At 49.1% G+C, this 19672-nt stretch overlaps 2 protein-coding genes across 3 annotated transcripts in view; one reads left to right on the top strand and one right to left on the bottom strand.

Annotated features, from left to right (window-relative positions):
* MYO1H (myosin IH) overlaps positions 1 to 8675 on the top strand; it is a 61270-nt gene extending 52595 nt beyond the window's left edge. The window contains exons 22-32 of the mRNA XM_037510994.2: positions 952 to 1020; positions 2508 to 2592; positions 3277 to 3436; positions 3983 to 4066; positions 4789 to 4882; positions 5056 to 5111; positions 5778 to 5913; positions 6292 to 6362; positions 6451 to 6545; positions 7145 to 7244; positions 8171 to 8675. Of these exons, the coding sequence (XP_037366891.1) occupies positions 952 to 1020; positions 2508 to 2592; positions 3277 to 3436; positions 3983 to 4066; positions 4789 to 4882; positions 5056 to 5111; positions 5778 to 5913; positions 6292 to 6362; positions 6451 to 6545; positions 7145 to 7244; positions 8171 to 8194 (974 nt within the window). The 3' untranslated portion in view covers positions 8195 to 8675. The remainder of the gene's footprint in view (positions 1 to 951; positions 1021 to 2507; positions 2593 to 3276; positions 3437 to 3982; positions 4067 to 4788; positions 4883 to 5055; positions 5112 to 5777; positions 5914 to 6291; positions 6363 to 6450; positions 6546 to 7144; positions 7245 to 8170) is intronic.
* The window catches only part of KCTD10 (potassium channel tetramerization domain containing 10), a 28952-nt gene continuing 10871 nt past the window's right edge, over positions 1592 to 19672 (bottom strand). The window contains exons 3-7 of one of the 2 annotated variants that reach the window (XM_037510992.2): positions 16797 to 16966; positions 14166 to 14255; positions 13811 to 13863; positions 12399 to 12594; positions 1592 to 11566 (exon numbers count right to left, since the gene is read on the bottom strand). In XM_037510992.2, coding sequence (XP_037366889.1) covers positions 11342 to 11566; positions 12399 to 12594; positions 13811 to 13863; positions 14166 to 14255; positions 16797 to 16966 — 734 coding nt within the window. In that variant the 3' untranslated portion in view covers positions 1592 to 11341. The remainder of the gene's footprint in view (positions 11567 to 12398; positions 12595 to 13810; positions 13864 to 14165; positions 14256 to 16796; positions 16967 to 19672) is intronic. The other variant, XM_037510993.2, reaches the window with a different exon arrangement.

Here is a 19672-nt window from a genome sequence, read left to right as displayed (position 1 = left end):
ATGCCATAACGCGTGTGTGGAGAGCATCGTGGATGCCCCTGGGACCTTAAGGTTCTAGTGCTCTCCAAGTTCTGGCTCAGACCCAATTCTGTGGTGTCATACTAGGACCTAAACCTGCAAAAGTCCATCCCTTCTAGGTTTTTAAAACTTTGTGTAAGTAGCTGATGTAGGGAGGTGTAGCTTCGAAGCCTGCAGCCAGGATGATTTTTGTGGATAGTAAATGAGAAAAGTTAGATGAAAGGGTGAAGGGGATGTGAAAAATAAAAACTCAAAACTGTCTCCCTTGACATCTGAACTTCTGTTGAGAGAAACTCTGTCTTGAGTAATGTGCTTGCTACAGGCTGGGTGTGAACTAGGTTCCTGGTGTGATCACACTGCATTTAAAGCAAACCCATGGTGGGATATTCCCTCCATTTTTTATATTCAAGGAAACTGAGGCCAGAGAGGTTGTCTGGCCAAGGGCAGGTGTGGGCTGCAGGGCATCTCGAGCCAGCCCCCAGGGGTATGACACTACTGGTCTTCAGGACCACAGGTGAGCTTAGCCTGTGGTGGGACCTCAGGCGTGGACAGAGGAGAAGCTATAGGGCCAACATGTATGGGTCTGGGAGCCTTGGGTCCTTCTTAGCAGGTACACTTCCTCTTGAGTCTGTGCACCCCTTTGTAAAATGTGCTGATGCCTGCCTTGTGGGGTGTGAGGATGAAGGAGTGCCTAGCATGAATCAGGGGCCAGCAGGTGTTGTGAGGAGAAAAGGAAAAAAGGAAGCTCTAGAAGCTTCTGGGAGGACTTGAGGTAATACACCCATTCTCACTTCTGGTCCCGAGAATGGGCTGCCCTACCCCAGCTGGCTCTACGCCCCACGGGCCACTTCTGACACCCCCCACCCCGCCCCCAAGGTCTCAAACACAGATGCACAAGTGAAAGCCATTTCACCAGTTTTGTTTTATTTTAAGTTGCAAGAATCCAGGCCACATACAAAGGCTGCCTAGAAAGGAGAGCATTCCTGAAAAAAAGACAAGCAGGTAAAATGGAACAAACTTCGTTTCCTGGCCGGGGGTTGAGGGGAGTGTGTGGGAGGCAGGCAGAGTTCTGATTTCCCTCTCATCCTCGGCTCCGCAGCCACAGGCTCTTTGGTGCTTGTTCTCCTGCTGTCCACCCCAAAACCATGTGTGGGGCAGCCTCGGGAAGTTTGGTTCTGGAACCTTGGCCTTTATTTGTTCTGTGGATGTTTTATTTGAAGTACATGGGTATGCTTAATGATTTTTTTAAAAAGGGTTACTAACACTGTATCTTTGGCATCCCCAAGTTGTACCACAAAGCCTAGGTGTGTTACAGGCAACGGCCTCTAGGTTTGTGTAATTACACCCTCCTGTGTGTACAGCAGTGACAGAATCACCTGATGATGCGTTTCTCAGAGCATGTAGCTATCACTAACCAGTGCCTCTGTAGGCTGTCACATTTTGAATTTAGTGAAACTATATTGGTTTTTTTGCAACACTTTTTTATTTATTTTTATTTATTTTTTAATAGAGGCATGTTTTATTTATTTATTTGTTTATTTATACAAGCACTGGGTACAGTCAGAAGCGCGGGAGGGTGAGAGAATTCACCAGAGCCAGAGCGGGAGCAGAGCAGGCAGAAGGACCGAAGTACACTGCTGAGGGGAGCAGCGGGTGGCAGGAGAGGTCTGCGCGCCATGTGGGACCCTCGCCCAGCGGCCGGGGATCAAACTGGCACTGCAGAGGCCGCGTGCAGCTTTGCAACCCAGCGCTCAACCGCTGCGCCACCGGGGAGGCCCTGCAGCACTTTTTTAAACTCAACCAGTAGAGGCCTGTAGATTTGGTTACTCATTTTCACAGCTATATAATATTCTGCTATAGCAAAGATCGGCATACTTAAAGGGTCAGATAGTAACTATTTCAGACTTATGTGTCAGAGCAGCTACTTGCTCTGTCCTTGTAGCATGGAGGTGGCTTTAGGCGAAGATGTAAATGACGGGGCAACATAGCTTTGTTGCAACAAAATTTTATTTCCATGAACAGGCAGTAGCCTGAGGGCCGTAGTTTGCTGACCACTGCACTAGAAAGAGCATCCTGCTGTGTACCCATTCTGTGAGGGGCACTGGGTTGTTTCCAGTTGTTTTTATAATAGCGATAGTGCTGCTATGAAGAATTTTTTAAAATCTGAATGTCTGAAAAACATTAAAAATTGGGAGATAAGCAGCAATCTAATTTTTCCGTGTCCCGGTTTGTGTGTACCAATTTTTAAATGTGGACAACGAAATCAAAGTAAATACTGAGTGAGACAAACCACTCTGCTGCCCAGTCCGTTGCACATCTGAGCATCCCCAGGGGGGCTAAGTGATAACACTCCTCCGACTTTCATCTCTGGGGCTCGTGGAGTGCTGCGGTGGGCACCCGGGGTTGTGACTGGATAAGTAATTCAGAAAAAGTCTTTTGTATTTAAATGATCGCGCTAACCTTCTAATGTCAGCAGTGAACTCTTTCAGCCATCAAACTTGAAGCTCACTGGCGGGGAGCCCTGGCTCGGAAGGAGGCCAAAAGGAGAAAGTGGGCGGTGTGGATTATAAGAAAGTAAGTTTTCGGTACAAGCGTGGGAGAGGTGCCTGTAAACATGGGTGCGTGCAGAGGGCGTTAGTGGTCTTGGCTGAGCTTTTTGGATTTGCACAGCACCTTCCTTCTGGAATGTCAATCCTTAGGAACCCAGTTTCATGTCTCTCCTTTGAGCTCCCTAATTGGATGGTGATCCCCATGCAATGTATTTATTTGTGCTGTCTCTTAGCCTCACTTAAAGGTCAAAAAGTTGATTGCCTTCTGCTGTCAAGCAGGTAAATGAGTGGGGGTAAGACAGTAAGGAATGGCGGGGGCTGCAGCAAGCCAGAAAGCTCAGTTCATCTTGGAGGGGCAGTCAAAAATCTCATTCAGCCGACCGCTGCCGTGGAGAAATGGCAGGTGAGCGTTGCCAGAACTTGATTTTTTTTTTCCCTCCAAGAATAGCTGGAAATCTGGCTCACCTGTCACCCTCCCATTTTTTTTTTTGGTGGTTGTTGGCAAGTAATTCACAATACTAAAAACATAGTGTGAATAACAGAACATATCTGTGGGGCAGATTTGGCTTGTGAGTGTCATCACTGTAGCCCTACGTGGCGATCAAAATAATTTCTACCATTTTGGCTGCCTCAGAATCAAACAAATGGGGGGACGGACACAAGTCTCAGTGAAGAAATGGGCCAGAAAACAAAACAATTTGCTGTTTAGGTTCATAAAGGGATTCATCAATCGCTACAAGCCCTTTTCTCCTGACAATGAGGAGTTTATTATGTTTGCACGGAAGAATTACATCTTGAATCTTCGGTATCACATCCCAAAGAACGTCTTGGACAAGAGCTGGCTGAGGCCTCCTGGCATCCTGGAAAATGTAAGGCCTGAACGGGGCCATGTAGCAAGCAGCTGGGGCACAGACAGAGCTTGACTTAGATTTCTTTGTGCCGCATCCCTGGGCTCGATAGGGCTGCTTTAGCCAAGCATGTCTTTGCAAGGGTGTTGCACAAAAAAATTAATGCTTTAGTGTTCATAATACCCTCAATGGAAGTGAAAGCCAACAGAGGTCTGTTTACAGAGGACTTTGAACAATTTCTGATTTAGTGACTGTTGCCCTGATGACCCTGTGTCATCAGAACAGGGGGGGCTACTCAACCCAGCACACTGAGTCAGCATCTTTGGGGCGCCACAGCCAGCTTCTCAGGGGCCTCAAACACATTTAAGTTTAAGGGCCTCTAGTTTAGCAGCAGTAAAAAGCGAATGCAAAGTGAGGAGGTTAGCCGCTTCTCTTTCACTATAAAATACTAACACTGTATTTAAGTTGAACTGAATTCGGCTGCATTATGAGCTTCTATTTTGGGGACCACAGTCTAGGAAAGGGTGTGAGTGAGGCAGATGGAAAAGGGGTGTGTTCTCCACACAGGCATCAAATCTGCTCAGGAAAATGTGCACGAGGAACCTGGTTCGGAAGTACTGCCACGGGATCCCAGCGGAAAGGAAAGCACTGGTAGGTGCTTGGTGTCATGGGGGTGGCAGGAGGCCCTGCCATCAGTCTCCTAGCAGTCCTGGCCCACCGCTTCTCCTGTAAGCTGAGGGTCGTGCTGGCCCCATGCCTCATTTGCGCTGACAATGAAATGTACATAGACCACTTAGCAGAGCCCCGCCCTCCTTAGATGTCAGTGGTTACACCCGGTTTGGCTGGCCCTGTTACCATGGCAACAGAGTCCCACTGCCGCCCTTCTCTGCTGGAGGTCCAGCTTTGTTTATGCTTATATGCTGGGCAGCAGACTTTTTCTAAAATGGACAGAGAAAATTCTCCAGCCTTCGTGGGCCATATGATCTCTCGTAAATACCCAGCTCTGCAGTGACAGCAGGAGCACAGACAACTGTATGTGGAGGGCATCGCTGTGTTCCAATAAAACTTTGCTTACAAAAAGCAGGCTGCAGGCTGGACTTGGCCAGCTGGCCCATCTGACCTAGAAGAAACTGCTCTGAAACCCCCAACGCCCCACTTCCAAGAAGCCAGCAGAAGTCAGGAGATGAGCCCAAGTATCACCCCCCGTTTCCACAAGTGTAATTTTTTTTAGGGCAAGTTGGCCAAAGCCAGGGGTGTGTTCTGACTTGAACTTGGGCGTATGAAAAGGTTCCTACCGCCATCCAGGGATGCACATACCTGTCCCAGAGCGCCCTCTGGTGACCATGCTTGTACTTTGGTTATGTATTAACCAGATGCAGCAAAAGGTGGTTGCAAGTGAAGTGTTCAGGGGGAAGAAAGAAGGCTACGCAGAAAGTTTATATCAACCCTTTGCCAACAGCCGGATAGGTGAGTACGCTTCTCCACTTAAGACGCTATTTGGAAAGAAGGAAAAGGAAGGTGCTCGCCCCACAGCATCTCCTGACCACTATTGCCCCAGTTGAGAAGGACCTAAAAGCAGCAGATGCCAGTGACTGCACCAGGTGCTGTCAGTGATGACTCTGCTCTGGTTCCCTCCCTAGATGAAGGAGACATTAATCCCAAAGTGCTTCAGCTAATTAGCAGTGAGAAGATTCAGGTAAGGAGATGCGTGTCCTGCCTCAAACAGGAGTCCCTTCTGCAGTCTGAGCACAGGGTCTGTTTTCTACATGGCAGATGACAGTAGAGCTGCTGAAATGCAGGGGTGTGTGTGGGCCAGACCCTCGACTGTGATGCTTGGGTATTAGCTCAGATTACAGGGACACATGACTGACAGACACCTGTTAAGCGCCTTACCTGTCACCCTAGGAACTGTCTGGCTTTCTTTGAAGCTGTAAAATGCAGCCATGAACTCAATCCCCACATATCCTGTCAGTGAGAAGCTGTCTGGCAGGTGCCAAAGTGGGCTTCACCATTCAGTGAAGGGTGTGAGGTCCAGGCCAGGTTCATCTCTCGGGGCTGCTGTCCTCCCAAGTGGGGAAAGCGTTCCTGAGAGGATGACCGAGTCCATGGTGTGAGCCGCAGGCAGCAGCTGGTGAGTGCGCCCCTGTGGCTGCCTTGTGCCTTTTGGTTCCTGGGAAAAGAAACCTGACTGGACTGGCTCGTCCTTGGCTGTGAGGGTGCTTTCATCTCCGCTGACCTCCCCGAGCAGGCCTGTGTGGCCGGTGCCTGTAGCCCTGACTGCCTCAGAAAGGCTAGGGCGTAGAGAGAAAACGCCTATGTGCAAAGTTACAGGATTCTGGTGGTGACAGTAGTCTCCTTGCAGTATGGTGTCCCGGTCATTAAATACGACAGGAAGGGCTTCAAGGCAAGGCAGCGGCAACTCATTCTTACTCAGAAAGCAGCTTATGTGGTGGACCTTGCCAAAATCAAGCAGAAAATAGAGTACTCCGCACTCAAAGGTAAGAAGCAGGCAGAGGCCGCTTACTAGGTTCATCTAGCTCCCAGGTATATGGGTGAGGAACCCCCCCAAGTAGGAGACACAGACAGGGTGTCCACAAAGCCTGGGGCTGCCCAGACCTGTGCCTGTCACTCTGGCACCCTCCTCAGTGGTGCCCCTTCTCTCAAGTGTCCAGGTTGGACAGTGACTACAGCAACCTCATTTTTATTCAGCACACGGGCCCTTACAGCCAATGGCAGGCTGATTTTGGGAGCAGGCCCTCGCTCTACTGTGCCCAACTGGGAGGAAGAAAGCATGGGGGCGGGGGCCCCTAGTTGTGCCTCCTTTTTCTCTGCATTCATGTCCAGCTCCTGGCCTCTAACTTTGGATGTGTCTTAAGGTATCTCTACCAGCAACCTGAGTGATGGAATCTTCGTCATTCATGTTTCACCAGAGGACAGCAAGCAAAAGGTGATGGACAGCCCCTCGTCTCTAACAGACACAGCACGATGGTAAATGGCTGTCGTGAAACCCGTGTCACGTGTCCTCTCCACCACAGGGGGATGCCATCCTACAGTGTGAACACGTATTTGAAGCAGTCACCAAACTTGTCATGCTGGTGAAGGAGATCGTGGTGAATGTTGTTCAAGGAAGGTAGGTGCTGCCGGCTTCGGTGCGGGGAGGATTCAGCGCTTGTCCCCTAGTGACAGGTGGACCTCTGGGCAGGTCACAGCTGCCTGCTGGTTGAGATTAGGGAAAGTGTGGACATCCCTTCAGGATGTGGGCCACCTGGTACCCGGAGGCATCCCTTCTCGACTCAAGGCGGGGTCATCAGCACACGCAGTGTTGCCCGGGTGGGTGGGATGGTGCGTTCTCCAGTGTACCCTTCTCATCCTTGGACCAGGCTCCCAGAGCCCTGGCTGCTATCTCCCCCTCATACTTTTGCTGCTCCTAGTAGGCTCTGGCAGGTGGTGTTGCTGAGGTAAACCTGGCCCATTATGAGCTTCAGCTTCAAGATGTATAGGTGGGGCTTCCGACATCAAACTGGTCCCCTGAAAACAATGTGCTAAACTGCTGTTAAGGTACTACAGGAATGTGGTAAATTCCCAGTTGCAGAAATGATTTTCTTGCCCAAATATGTAGTAAAGCAGGAATTCAACTGAAAGTAAAGTTTTGTAAGTGAATTTCTGTTGCAGATCAAAGGCTGAGGGGAAAAAAACAGGTTGGTAATACACCATTTTGTGTATTTTAAGTTTACAGTTTTATATCAGTCCTGGAAAAGAAGGCACAATCGTTTTCAACAATGGCCCAGAAGAACATATCTACAAAGATAAAAACGGACAGTTAACAGTGGTGAGTGGCTGTGTTTAGGGAGGAAGGTAGGCAGATTTAGATGAGGATATAACTTGAAATGCCACCCATTTCAGCTCCAGTTTGTTGCAGATTCCAGGTTGACTGGAACATTTTCCCTCGATTTCTCATTCCACGTCTGAAAAACAGGAAGGAACTGACCTGGAATTTTTTCCTAATGAGCTTCAAAAATTACCAGTGCTTGTGTCCATCCCCAATACTGCCGTGTGACTGGCTGGGTATGGCATGGGCTTTGCAATGCAGGCGATCCCAGATGTACAGAGCAGAGAGGGGCTTGGAACCAAGATGCTGAGCCTGAGAGCTGGTGCTTTGCCCTCACTGCCAGCCATGGCACCAATAGCCCCACTGGCAAATCGTGTGCAGAGCTTCATTTTGATCTGATTTTGCTAGGAAATGACATTTTAAAAGCCAACTGGGCTGAATCTTTAAGGTGTGTTAATAATACTTGGTATACACAACTAATATTAGTTTATAATATCTGGTATATACAAAAACCATGGAGTTTCTCAAACACATTGAAATTTGTACACATGAAAGTGATATTTTGTGTATGTAAATATTAGACAAGTACCTTTTATAACACAAACTCCTTGAGGGCCAGGTTGAAATATGTACACATCGCCTTGAATGTCAAATAGAAGGTGATTTTTCCACTTGCATGCGGTCTTAAAATACACGCCCTCTGAGACCGGCTGTATCACTTGGAATCGCACACAGCCTGTCTTCCCACCTGACAGGCTAACAGGCCACAGCAAGCCCATTCCTGATTGTGGCTTGAGTGGGTGTGGGGCTGGCTTCTTGACGCTTGTCCAGACCCATCTTGATGATGCTGATAGTTGGGGTGATGATTTCTCCCTTTTGGGTGAGGCCAAGTGAGCGGTCCCTAAATCTAACTTGCTTTCTGCCAGGTGTCAGTCCGCATGAAGTCCTGATAGAAGAGGATGTCGTCCTGTCACCACTGCTCTGAGGAAAGTCCCTGGGAAGTGGGGATTTGATCCAGGCAGCTATACCCTCAAGGGAAGGTTACAGCAGCTCTAGGGAAGGGATCTCAGCTGAAGAAATGAAGTGGCATCTTCTGCCAAAGCCCAGCCCCTGCTCCTCAGCTGCCTGGTGGCACTAAATTGTCTTTTTTAGGGATCCAACCTCAAGTCATCTAAGGGAATGGTTTTAAGTGTCCCCAACAGGAACAAGACCTATCCTGGATGGGCACGTGAACCTGTGATTTATAGGGTGAACAGACTATCCTTGTGAAGGGGTCCTGAGACACAGGAGTACTGCATATGGTCTCAGTAGATGAAATTTCAAAAGCTGCACAACTGAATTCCACTTCAAATAGATGGAACACAGAAATATGAAGGAATTGGGTACCTCTCCACGAGGCTCTCTGGGGTCCAGACGGTGAGTTTACCCACAGCCCACCTCCCGATGTTAGATCAGCACCAGCTGACCAGCTCTTCCTCTAGCCCTGTGGCATCCCACACGAGGCTTCCTTTCACGGTCTAATTTCAACCACAGAGCACGACTCATCTTTCCCACTCCAATGAGCGCTAAGGTAACAAAGCAGAATGCAGGGTTTCTGCCACAAACCGCACGTCTGTGACTTGACTGTGCTGGGCATTTCTGAAAAGACCCAGAAAATAGAGGCATGACTTTTATTTTACACATGTCCACGAATGCGCGTACAACACACGGACTACTACTGAAGCTTATCACACTTTTTCATAGCAGAGACAAAAAAGGCAGTGACGCACGGATGTTACAAGGACTGGGGGGCCTTAAAGACAGCACACATGACGGGGGGCGGGGGGGCTAAGTGTTGTTCACACTGGGTCCCGAACAGCTGCTGTAAGCACAGGCGAACGCACGCAAGGCTGGGCTGCCCGCGCGCTAAGCCAGGAACCTTGGGCACCAGTCCCGGCTCCACAACCAGACGACTTCTCTGAAAACACGGAACCCAATTACAGGAGACCAAAAGTTGTCACACTGTAGTAAAACTTCACTCCTTACCAAATGATAAGCCAATATTTTACTTAGCTGGCTTTTAAATAAAAATGACTGGCTCGCCCTCAGTGCTAGCATCACTATCAGTTCCTCTTGCAGAGTATGTTCGGTAACAGAGCTGGGACCAGCCAATGCTTTGTCAGCTCATGGCTCTATATGCAGCGAACATGGAATGTTTTACGAATCTGCTCGTATCCCAGGGAAGCAAAGACTCAAAACTACAGGTGCAAAGCTGGAAAGTAGAGAGACTGCCAGAAACATTAAGTCATATGGTGTAAAGCCAAAACAAATCAGATTGTTCCACAAACTTACTCTTTACAAAAACAGTTAAACAATTTATATGATGGCTTTCCCATCCTCCTACAGAAAACATCGGAACTGACATACTTTAACGTTCTAAAAAAGTTCAACCCAAACAGCAGGGTTGGTGTTAAACAGTATAAAATATTTGCAAAACATCTTAAGCCCCCTTTTCCTTAGTAAAATCTAGGTGGCCTGATAAAGTTTCCCACATGACGGCTAAAAATCGTACATTGGGTAGATGTTTTCTAAAGTTCAGTCATGATTGTTTTGAAGTTTTATTGTAGTCTTTGCTGCTGGCTACAAAATAAAGTCTAAGCTGTAAAAAACCATTTCAAAATATAAACTTTTTTTTTTTTTTGGAGTACATTGTGTCAAAGGATGCCCACATGAATACCTTTGGTATAAAACAGTAACATTTCCCTCAAAAAGCAGATAAAACCCATCCACTACCTTAATACACACACTCACTTCTCCTTTTAACTACCTAGTCTAGTCTCAACCACCCACGTCAGTCACAACTTGCTTCTCTGCCTGTCAGTCACAACATGCTTCTCTCCCTTCACAGGCGCAGAGGAGACTGGGAGGTAGTAACTGAGAACGTCTGTCCTACACGACACCGTGCAGAGAGTCGGCTCCAGGGCAGGCCACCTGTGCCCACAAGCATACGTTCCCATTGACAGTCACATGTCCCTTGCGCAGACACTATCCAGACCCAGAGGGTCTGCACATGCTCTCACCTGCTCACTGATAGCCATTCCTTCCTGTGTAAAAATCAGAGGCAAAGACACACAGGGGATCTCCAGCGGATGCCGCGTTTACAACAGGGAGACTACCCTGAGAGGGGGGGGCTGCTGGTGTGGTGGGCTCCCGCGGGGATGCCAGGCTGCGGGGGACAAAGAACCCGGGGCACATCTAATTTGGAAGCAAGGGCAGGGACCCACTTGCAGCGTAAGCCCAGCTGAACAAGGAATAAGGCTGAGGGAGAAGGAACAGGTCCCTGGAGCAGCGGATTGTGAGCTGCCAGGCCGGCTGGGCTCCTGGGCATGGTGGGGGTCAACAAAGAGGGAGGGTGGTTGGAAAGGGCAGCAGTCAGGGATGGAGCCAGAAGAGCCCCGCCCCTCGCCAGATATGGGGTTCTAGCAGGCACCAGACCAAGAACAGCCAGAGTGGCAACAGATGCCCCTTCAACAGCCAGGCATCCAGAGCTGCTAGGAACCACCATTCGGGGCACGAAACTCATTAGGTCTCTTCATGCGACAAGTTTCAACCTCATCGCGTTAGAGGTGGAAGCCTGTCGTAGGACGGACTTCTAGCAAAGCCACGGAGACAGCTAGCCAGGTGCAGGGGAAGCGAATGGGGAGCACAAGGACATCTCGGGCAGCCACCAGCTGCAGGATCCCTCTCAGAGCAGTCAAACGGAACCCCGAAGGGAACACCACCCAAAAAGTTCACATAGGTTGTCAACACCCACAAAAATAAATACTGTAGACAAAGGTTCTCACATACACTTCACACCCATTCACATGTTTCCTCCGAGAACCACGAAAGCCTGACTCCCAGGAATCTCATGGAAAGAGACACCTCGGACACAGCTTGTTCAACAGGGCACAAATCACCTGGGTACCGACAGCCAATCCACCTTGAACTATCAAAACAATCTTCTGGCTTGTGACAAAAGTCTCTCCAGGGCTCCAGGGGAAGCGGAAGGGCCCAGGAGCTGCATAGAATCTGAGTGGAGCACGGAGGGAGGGGCAGGGCGGCCGGGGCTTGCCTGCTCACTGATGGAGATGGGCCCGGTCATCAGGTCGCTTGATGTGGATCCTCCGCACGCGCTCGATTCGCTCCCGCTCTCGCTCCTCATCTTCGTCCAGATGGTGGGAGCGCCCAGCCGCCCCGCCTGTGGCTTCCAGGAGTGCATTGTCAGGTCCCCGGCCATCCTGGGCCTCGTAGAGCAAAATATTCAGGGTCTCCTCATAAATCCGGGCTTCAGGGAACTCAACCTGAATCCCCACAAGATAAAAAGCGGGTAAGTTAGCATCACACACAGCCCCACCAGTAACCAGATTTCCTCTTCAGAGATTGAGAGGAAATGACGAAGTGTACAGCATGATTAACAAGGAAGCCATGCGTACTGCCCAAGGAGAGCAGGCAAGTGGAAGACTTAAAGGGACTGAAGTTCAGTTACCAATGGACTCCAAAAGTGCTTTGGGTCTGACTGAGCTTTGCAGAACGTGACAGCAATAGAAGTCAAGGGGAAGGTCAAGTGCAATGGTTTTGAGAGGATGACAGAAAAGTGGATCCAGGTTAGCCAGGGAGTCACGAGCTTGGTAGGAAGCCAACAGGGTCCACTGAGTGGCCAGGCCCTGCGATGGTGGAGGGCCACTCCAGGACAGTGTAAGAGAAGAGACATCTGGCAAACAAGTGGGCCATGACTACAAGGTCACACTGTTCCTGATGAGAGATGGGATGGGGCCATGTGGTGGGAAATGACAGCACGTGGAGGATGGGAGCAACAGCACAGGCAGAGTTCCAAAGATCAGAGACAACAGAAAGCACTGGCAGCCAGGGAGCCATAGGCACACGGACACGTCTGAATTAACAGTCACGGCAACGGAACTGAGGTATGGTAGGACTGTTTCCACTGTCGAGTGTCAGATAGGCAACGCCATTCTGTGCTTCCAAGATCTACACTTGGATCTTTCCAGGGCCCAAAAGAGAATAGTTTAACAAAGAGCAATCAGAAAAACACTGTTAAAGCCTTTCCTGCTATGTTGCTTTTGCGCCAGTGAAGAGGGCAGCTGTGAAGCACCCAGCGCCACTGGAAGCCCTTACCTTGGTCTGCTTCTTCTCAGTGGCATAGACGATGGAAGTACAACAGACTTCAGCGATCTTGCGGCCCTGGCCATAAAAGGACCAGCAGCAGATCTCGTCTCCAATGACATCCTTTATGAATAGGACCCTTCCATTAAAGCGCAGAGACAGCTTATCAAAGAGCTCAATGTTTTTCAACATATTGTCGTCAGAATTGCTGCAAGAGAGCATGTGATAAGGTGACCACCTGCTACCACCTGCTGGGCCCTCATGTCCACTATCACATTTCAACCTCACGATAGTCCCATACGAGGGCATTACTGTCCCAATGCTCACAGAAGGAAGGTCAGAAAAATTGGGTTAATTGCCCGAGGTCAAAAACTAACAAATAGCAAAGTCAGGTCCAAGAGCTCCAGCCTAAGCCAGAGCACGGAACCCGCTGCTGGAGTGACCCTCTGCCCGCTCTGCAGTGCTGGAGGACACTGAAAACAGGAACACTCGGTGGTGGGACCTGGACACCCCCTAAACCACAAGTAGCAGAAGAAAATGCCCAAGGGAAACTTTACCTGGGGCAGTTTATGGATCTTGGGTAAACTCATGAAATCCCCCCTGCACCCCTCAAGGTCCTGATTGAGAGCCACACGTTCCAAGGGCCAAAAGGTGTTCTAGAAACCTGCATATACTGCTGGTGGGAATGTAAAAAGTGATGAAGCCACTTTGGAAAACAGTTTGGCAGTTCCTCAGATGACTAAACACAGCTACCACATGACCCAGGGGTATACACCCAGGAGAAGTAACTACACAGGGCCATGTGAAAACATGTAGATGAATGTTTGCAGCAGCATCATTTACAATTGTGGAAACAGCCCTAACTGCCTATTAAGGGATGAATGGTTAGTCAAACTGTGGTCTGTCCATACAATGGAATATTATTCATCCACAAAATGGAATAAAATACTAAAACATACAACATGGATGAAACTTGCGAAAAGCTAAGTCGGAGAAGCCAGAGGCAACATTGTGATTCTATTACACGAAAGGACCAGAGACAACTCCATAGAAACAGCAGCAGCAGTGGCTGACTAGGGTTGGAGGATGATATGGGGAGAGGGAGGAAAATGGGGAGTGACAGGGTTTCTTTTGGGGATGAAAACATTCAACAACCAGGCAAGAGGTGATCAGTGTACAACACTATGAACATATTCAAAAACACTGTGTTGCACACTTGAAAAGGAGGAACTGTTTAAGGTATGCACGAATTTTATCTCAAAACTGTCTAGCCTATCTTATCTGTCCATCCACCTGTCCATCTAGCTGGGTATTCTAGATATGCAGGCTGCCTTCATCGAGGAGAACAAGAGGAGCTGGGCCTGGCTGGTGTGAGCGGAGGCTGTCCTGGTGAATGCAGGTATCTTTTCTGGCTGACACCTTACCTGGTATATGAATATTTATTGTTACTTCTGTTGTACAGCAACTTCACAGCGGGCTGTGGGTTGTTTGAAAAAAGAAGAGAGTTATTTGGAATGCAGGTACAACAATCCACTGGCTTCCCACGGGGCTGAGGGCTGCCATCAGACCAGAGGCATAGACAAGAGTAGCTTGCCAGCTCGAGAGGGAGGCGGCGTGACCCAATATCCGGGGAACACATCACTAGGGTAGGTTCCCACTCTTAATCCTTTCTCAGGTCTTGCTCAGACTGTTACACATGTTTTTATTTCAAAATGTATTGAAAAGAACCTCCATTACTTCTGGTAGTAAAAGAAATGCCCCAGGGTGCCTCCAATTTACCTTATTTGAAGTTGCTATAAGTTTCTGTTCTTCCTTGGATGAGGTGATGACAGGAACTTTGCAGAAAGGCTCATAAGTATCTTTGTTCTGCTGGAACAAAATGTGCTTTTAGTATAGGAGACCTGCCCCACACTGGATTATTTAAGCTGGCCTGCCAGACTAAGACAGGCTCTGGCAAAGAGAGGTGGGCCAGTCACAGCTGGGAAGACAGGAGGATTCTTATACCAATGACTTAGGATGGAGAAGGACAGAGAGTAAAGTTCTCCATAAGTCTGCTCTTTGGCCAGGGCCACTGTGTGCCGGGTGCTCAGGACACACTAACAGTGATGACACTTCTCCAGAGCCTAGAAGCCCCTCAGTAATAAACTCAGAACTTGGCCAACGAAACAAAATTAAATCAAAGCTCCTAAAACCCCACTACCATGACTACAGAGGAATAAAAGGGGGGTAAGCACATTAGGAGAAAGAGAATGGAAAGAGAGGGGCCAGCAGACAAAAGACGTCAAGATTCGAGGTTGGAAACCAGCTCACAGATGACCAAGGGGAAAGAGAAAGCTGAAATCCAAGTCAGCAAGAGGAAAGACTCCTGGGGATTCTTCACAGAACAGCTCTGAAGCCAGGCACCGTGCCAGAGCAGAGAGCTGCCTGCAGCCAGCACAAGCACTGGTGAGATCCCCATAGAGATCCTGTTCCCAAGCCTGGCAAGGAAAAAATCCACTTTCTTGGAGGGGTTTGTATAGCCAAGAAAGGCTGAGTTGGTATTCTGAACCGGGGGATTCAGTGAACAGTCTACACACTAAATGATGAGGTCCCCACCTCCAGGCCATTCCCCTACTCAGATCCCAGAAGGCAATCAGCAAGGCTTCCACCCACCAGGTAAGAAAGCAGAGGATTCCTCTACAGGGAACTGATCTGTTCCAGAAAAGACTGGCAGATGTTGACATTGGGGGTTCCCACTGAGAAAGTCAGCCAAGTCCACTGGACAACAAAGGACCACTCAGGAACAAACAGCTTTTCAGAGTCTTACTCTTAAATTTCAACAGTCAGCCAGGGATCATCAGATTATATGTAGAAAGTCTCTTAAATATGACAGAGAAACCAAAACAGACAGAGGAAAGGGGAGGAGTGAGATGCTGAAGAAAGCAGAAAGAAAACTGCAGGTATCAGAGACATGAGATCAGCATGCAATGTAAAAAAGAGCACTCAGAGAAGAAAAGATTCTTCAAAATTAGAAATAGGACAGCAGCAATGGAAAACTCAACAGAAGCACTGAAGAGGTAAAACCTTTGAGAGAGCAGAACAGAAAAATAAAAGTGCCAGAAACTGGAAGGTCAGTCCTGGAGCTTTGACCCCAGACTAACAGAAACCACAGAAAGGGAATCCAGAGGACATACCCCCCAAAAAAGAAGAAAAAGAGATTCCTTGATGTGTCTAAACATACCAGTGGGAGGAATGATCTTTCTGGACATTCAGGGCTGAATTAGGAATATAGATATTTAGAAAACCAAGCAAACAAAACACTGAAGCAATCAGTAACTCTGGCAAACTGAAAAGTTACACAGAAAAGAATTATACGTACTGTGATTCAACAATATTTGCACATCACACTGTAAACTCTGCATACTGATTCAATCACAACTATAACTAAATTGGGAGAATGGGAGAAGGAATATATATGTCGGTTTAGTATCAGCTGGGGGTGCCGGCAGTGCATGAGTAAAATTTTAATTTTCTGCAGTAACGCATAGATAACGCTGAAAACTGACATGTCAGTTAATAGTAGTATAAGGAATATGAAAGTAAATAGAACTGTTGAAAGAATTTTTTTAAAAGGCTGGGGACAAGAGACGGCATATGGCGGTTTTGACATTAATCTTACAATACTATGACTTCTTAAATGATGCACATGTATTACTTAAACATAAAAATAAACTAAAAATAAAATAGATGCTACAACATTCAGCTGGATTTACACTGAGTTTACAGACGCTCAGGGTAGCAGCAGAGTGCAGAAGTACAGCTTGAGGAGCTAGGCCTCGTGGGTTTGCTCCAGCAAAGGACCAGACACGTGGCTCTGGGAGGCAGACAAAAGCCTCACATTTACAGGTCTGATTCCTGTGACCACCTCAGGGACTCCTCTGATACGCTGCCATTTTGGAAAATCCCTTGAAATTAAGTGGCTGTGGCAATGTCTAAAAGCATTCTGGTTTTAAAGGGGTTTGTTATCACTAGATTTGACCCCAATGGTCTTGTCTCAGGCTCAGCTAAGAAGTGAGGGGTGTTTGTCTGTACAGATTTTTCTGGATTCATAATAGTGACTCATGGGGCAAGAAAAAGTCCCAAGATGTGCCCAGAAAGCCAGTTTTACACCCTGTGGGCAGAACTAAGGGTTTCTGTGTACACATGTGATGACCCACCACTGTGGGGGAAGAAATCAGAGCAGCTGGTGGCTAAGCATGAAATGAAGGCTTTCCAGGGTCACCCAGACCAAAGTGGGGAGGCTCCAGGGTAGCTCATTTACTCTCACAGCCCCTCAGTGAGGGAGAATTGCCCTCTTCAACAGAGGGAGGTAATGAGGACGGGTGGGTTTGGTGCCTTCCCATCCATACAGCAAGAAAGGGTGATGCCTACTTGCAGGGCAGCCTGGCATTCTTCCACCAGGCCCTGGACCAGGTAGTACTTGGCTTCTGCCAGCAGCTCCTCGATCTCCCGGCGGCTCTCGGGCAAGGGGACTGCCCCATCACGAAGGTAGTTGAGTATCGTACCGAAGTGCTTCCCACAGCGGTCAATGAGGATCCAGCCTGCAGGGGAAGGAGGAAGGGGGGGGCTCCTTACACAGTGCTCTCTGGTGCTGAGGAGAACAGGCGTGCCTCTTGGCTTCCTCTAACTTCCAGGGGAAAGTAAGATCACAGAGGCTGCAGCCCCACCTGCCCGGCTATCAAGCAAAGGGCTGATGAGGCCCTGCTGGGCAGCACTGGCACATAAGCAGGCCCTGTTGGTTAGTGGCAACCACACCCTGGACTCGACCCCAGGCCCTGAGGCCTAAGAAGCACACCCAGAGTACCCCCAAAAATCCCTTGGACAGTAACATCCCCACAGGGGCAAAGTGCCCTACATCTGGATAAAAGGGGTCCAAATGACCACACCTAAAGACAGGGGATAGGTTTTGGAGGTGAAAATGTCTACTCCTTTCTATTATACTTTTCACCTTTTTCAGACTTCCAAACAACAGCCATTTCTAAGAAAACACACTGCAACCTCTGACTCGTGAGGGTGCCCCCAAACACCGAGCAACCCCATGGACAGTTCCACTTCTAACTCCCAAATATTTACTGACGAGTGGCAGTGATGAGACAAAATAGTGAACCAGGGAGACCCAGGCCTCACGCAGTTCAGGCTAACATGGAGAGGTGGGACTCGCTTTTATTAGACATGGAACAATGTCCTAACCACTGACCAGAACCGGCACAGCGAGCACTTCTTAGGACAGGGTCAGGCAGGCAACCCCTTGCGCTTCTCGATGTCCTCTCCAACCTCCTTGCTGGCCTACGGTCCTTCCACTAGAAATCAGAGGGGTCTGCAAAATTCCTTACTGAAATGCCAATGTCCTTGGGAGCAGTAAGCAGGACTGGAGCCTGGGAAGAAGAGGAGGTACCAACAAGAGAGGTAGGGATGGAACAAACAAATTCTATTTTCCCCATAGAAAAGATGAAGCAATAGAAGCCAGCCAGGCCCTGACAATGAAGTCCCAGACTTCCCCACCAACAGGACAGTCTCCTGCCCCCAAGACGGGCATGAATACACTAACATGCAGGGCAGAGGGGAGGTTTAAATAAGAGTCAGTAGTTCCATGCCCCCACTTCTTGCTCCTTTTGCTCAGTTTGGGAAAAGAGGCCCGCATTCCCATCCCTAACACCCCTGGGCCCTGATCCAACTCCTCCACAGACCCCAGGGCCCTGGCTCAGTGGTAGAGACCAACGAAAGTCCAGCGCAGCAAACACTTTTGAGTCAAGAGTCACCCCCCAAACCTAGCCAGTCCTACCAAGAGCCTGTCAGCGGCGTCACTGCGCTCGCTGGCATTCCTTGCGGCAATGGCCAGGGGAGTCAGCGTGGTGAGTCACATCCCCGACAGGGACTAGGGGGTGTCAGCCCACGGTGGTCATCTACAGCCCAAGACAACAAAGTATGGACTCAGCATGTGTTACCCAGCTCGGATGCCTACAGCGCCTTGAGCAAGGAGCACAAGTGAGTGCAGGCGGGCAGTGGCCCTTGGGGAGAGGGGCTCTTCCTGCTTCAGTTAATCCTGGTCCAGCAGGAGCATGAGCCCAGGGTCGCAAGAGCCTCTGATGTTCCACTCAAAGCCAGAAATCCAGATTTTCCTGTGAGTGGTAAACTAATTACTTTTAAATGGCCCTAATCCACCCTAGGTCAAACAGAACAGATGTGCAGATGGCACCCGGCCCGCAGGCCACACCAGCTACTGCCTTCGTTACCCTGCAGCCAGTGCTTCTCTTCCCTTGAGTGACAGGTGTGGAAAGACAGTGTTACCTTCCCAACTGTTCTCTTGGGTGGGGGGGGGGGGCGCATTCCCTGTTTTCTACAGGGGGGTAACAGAGGCTCAGAGAGGTTCAATGGCATTCCCAAGTGGAGGAGGCAGAACCAGGTCACAAAGAACAAGACACTCCCAGGAAGAAGCCTTCCACCAGAACTGAGAAGACAAGCAGAACCTCAGTCTATAGGACAATCAGCAACCGATTCAACTGCCCTGGGAAGAGACCATCCACAGCTCTGACACTTGGACTATGCAGCTCCCAGAGCGAGTGAGGTCCCCGAAATCATTATCTGAGTGACAGCCCAGCGTTTCCATAAGCGAATAGGCAGACCGTGACACTGGGCTACAGCTCAAGAATGCTGTCAGGAAATGCTTGTGGTGAAGGAATCATACTTTGGACAAATAAGGGCAAAGGAGCCAGGCACACTCTCCATGAGGTTTCAATTAGCATTTTGACTTGAAAATATTTTAGTTGCTTTCAAAGCAGGAATATATCCCTTTGAAATAGTCAGCTCAGCATGCAGAAAAGCAAATGCAAGTCAAGCAGTTCGTTGCCTACAGGGTGTCTTTCCTGCTGCCGTGGGCCACAAGGGATACTTAGGAAGGTTGTACAGTCAGGGCAGCCTGGAGTCTGGTGGATCTTTGGCAAGGCTGGAGCACAGAGCAGGAGGGGTGCAGACTTGGAGGCTCCAACTGGCTCTGGGGGGCTGTGAGAGACACAGCACAGCAGTCACAGTGCAGGCCTGCGCAGGAACCCAGCTCCGTGGCTACTTGCTGGAAAACATGGGTGTTTCACTGAACCTCTTGTCCAGCACTTTCCTCTTCCAGAAAGGTGCCCCACATGGCTGGCATAAAGAGAATGTATGGGAAGCATACGGCACAATGCCGAGTCTGCCAGCAACACCCAAATTAGATCTCTGAGGATAAGGCCCTTCACCATCTTATCAGGGCTGGG

Source organism: Talpa occidentalis, unplaced genomic scaffold, assembly GCF_014898055.3.
Source record: "Talpa occidentalis isolate TD23 unplaced genomic scaffold, MPIMG_talOcc4v2.1 talOcc4.14, whole genome shotgun sequence".
Classification (NCBI taxonomy): domain Eukaryota; kingdom Metazoa; phylum Chordata; class Mammalia; order Eulipotyphla; family Talpidae; genus Talpa; species Talpa occidentalis.
Note: the sequence above shows the minus strand (reverse complement) of the source record. Positions and strands in the feature narration are given on the sequence as shown.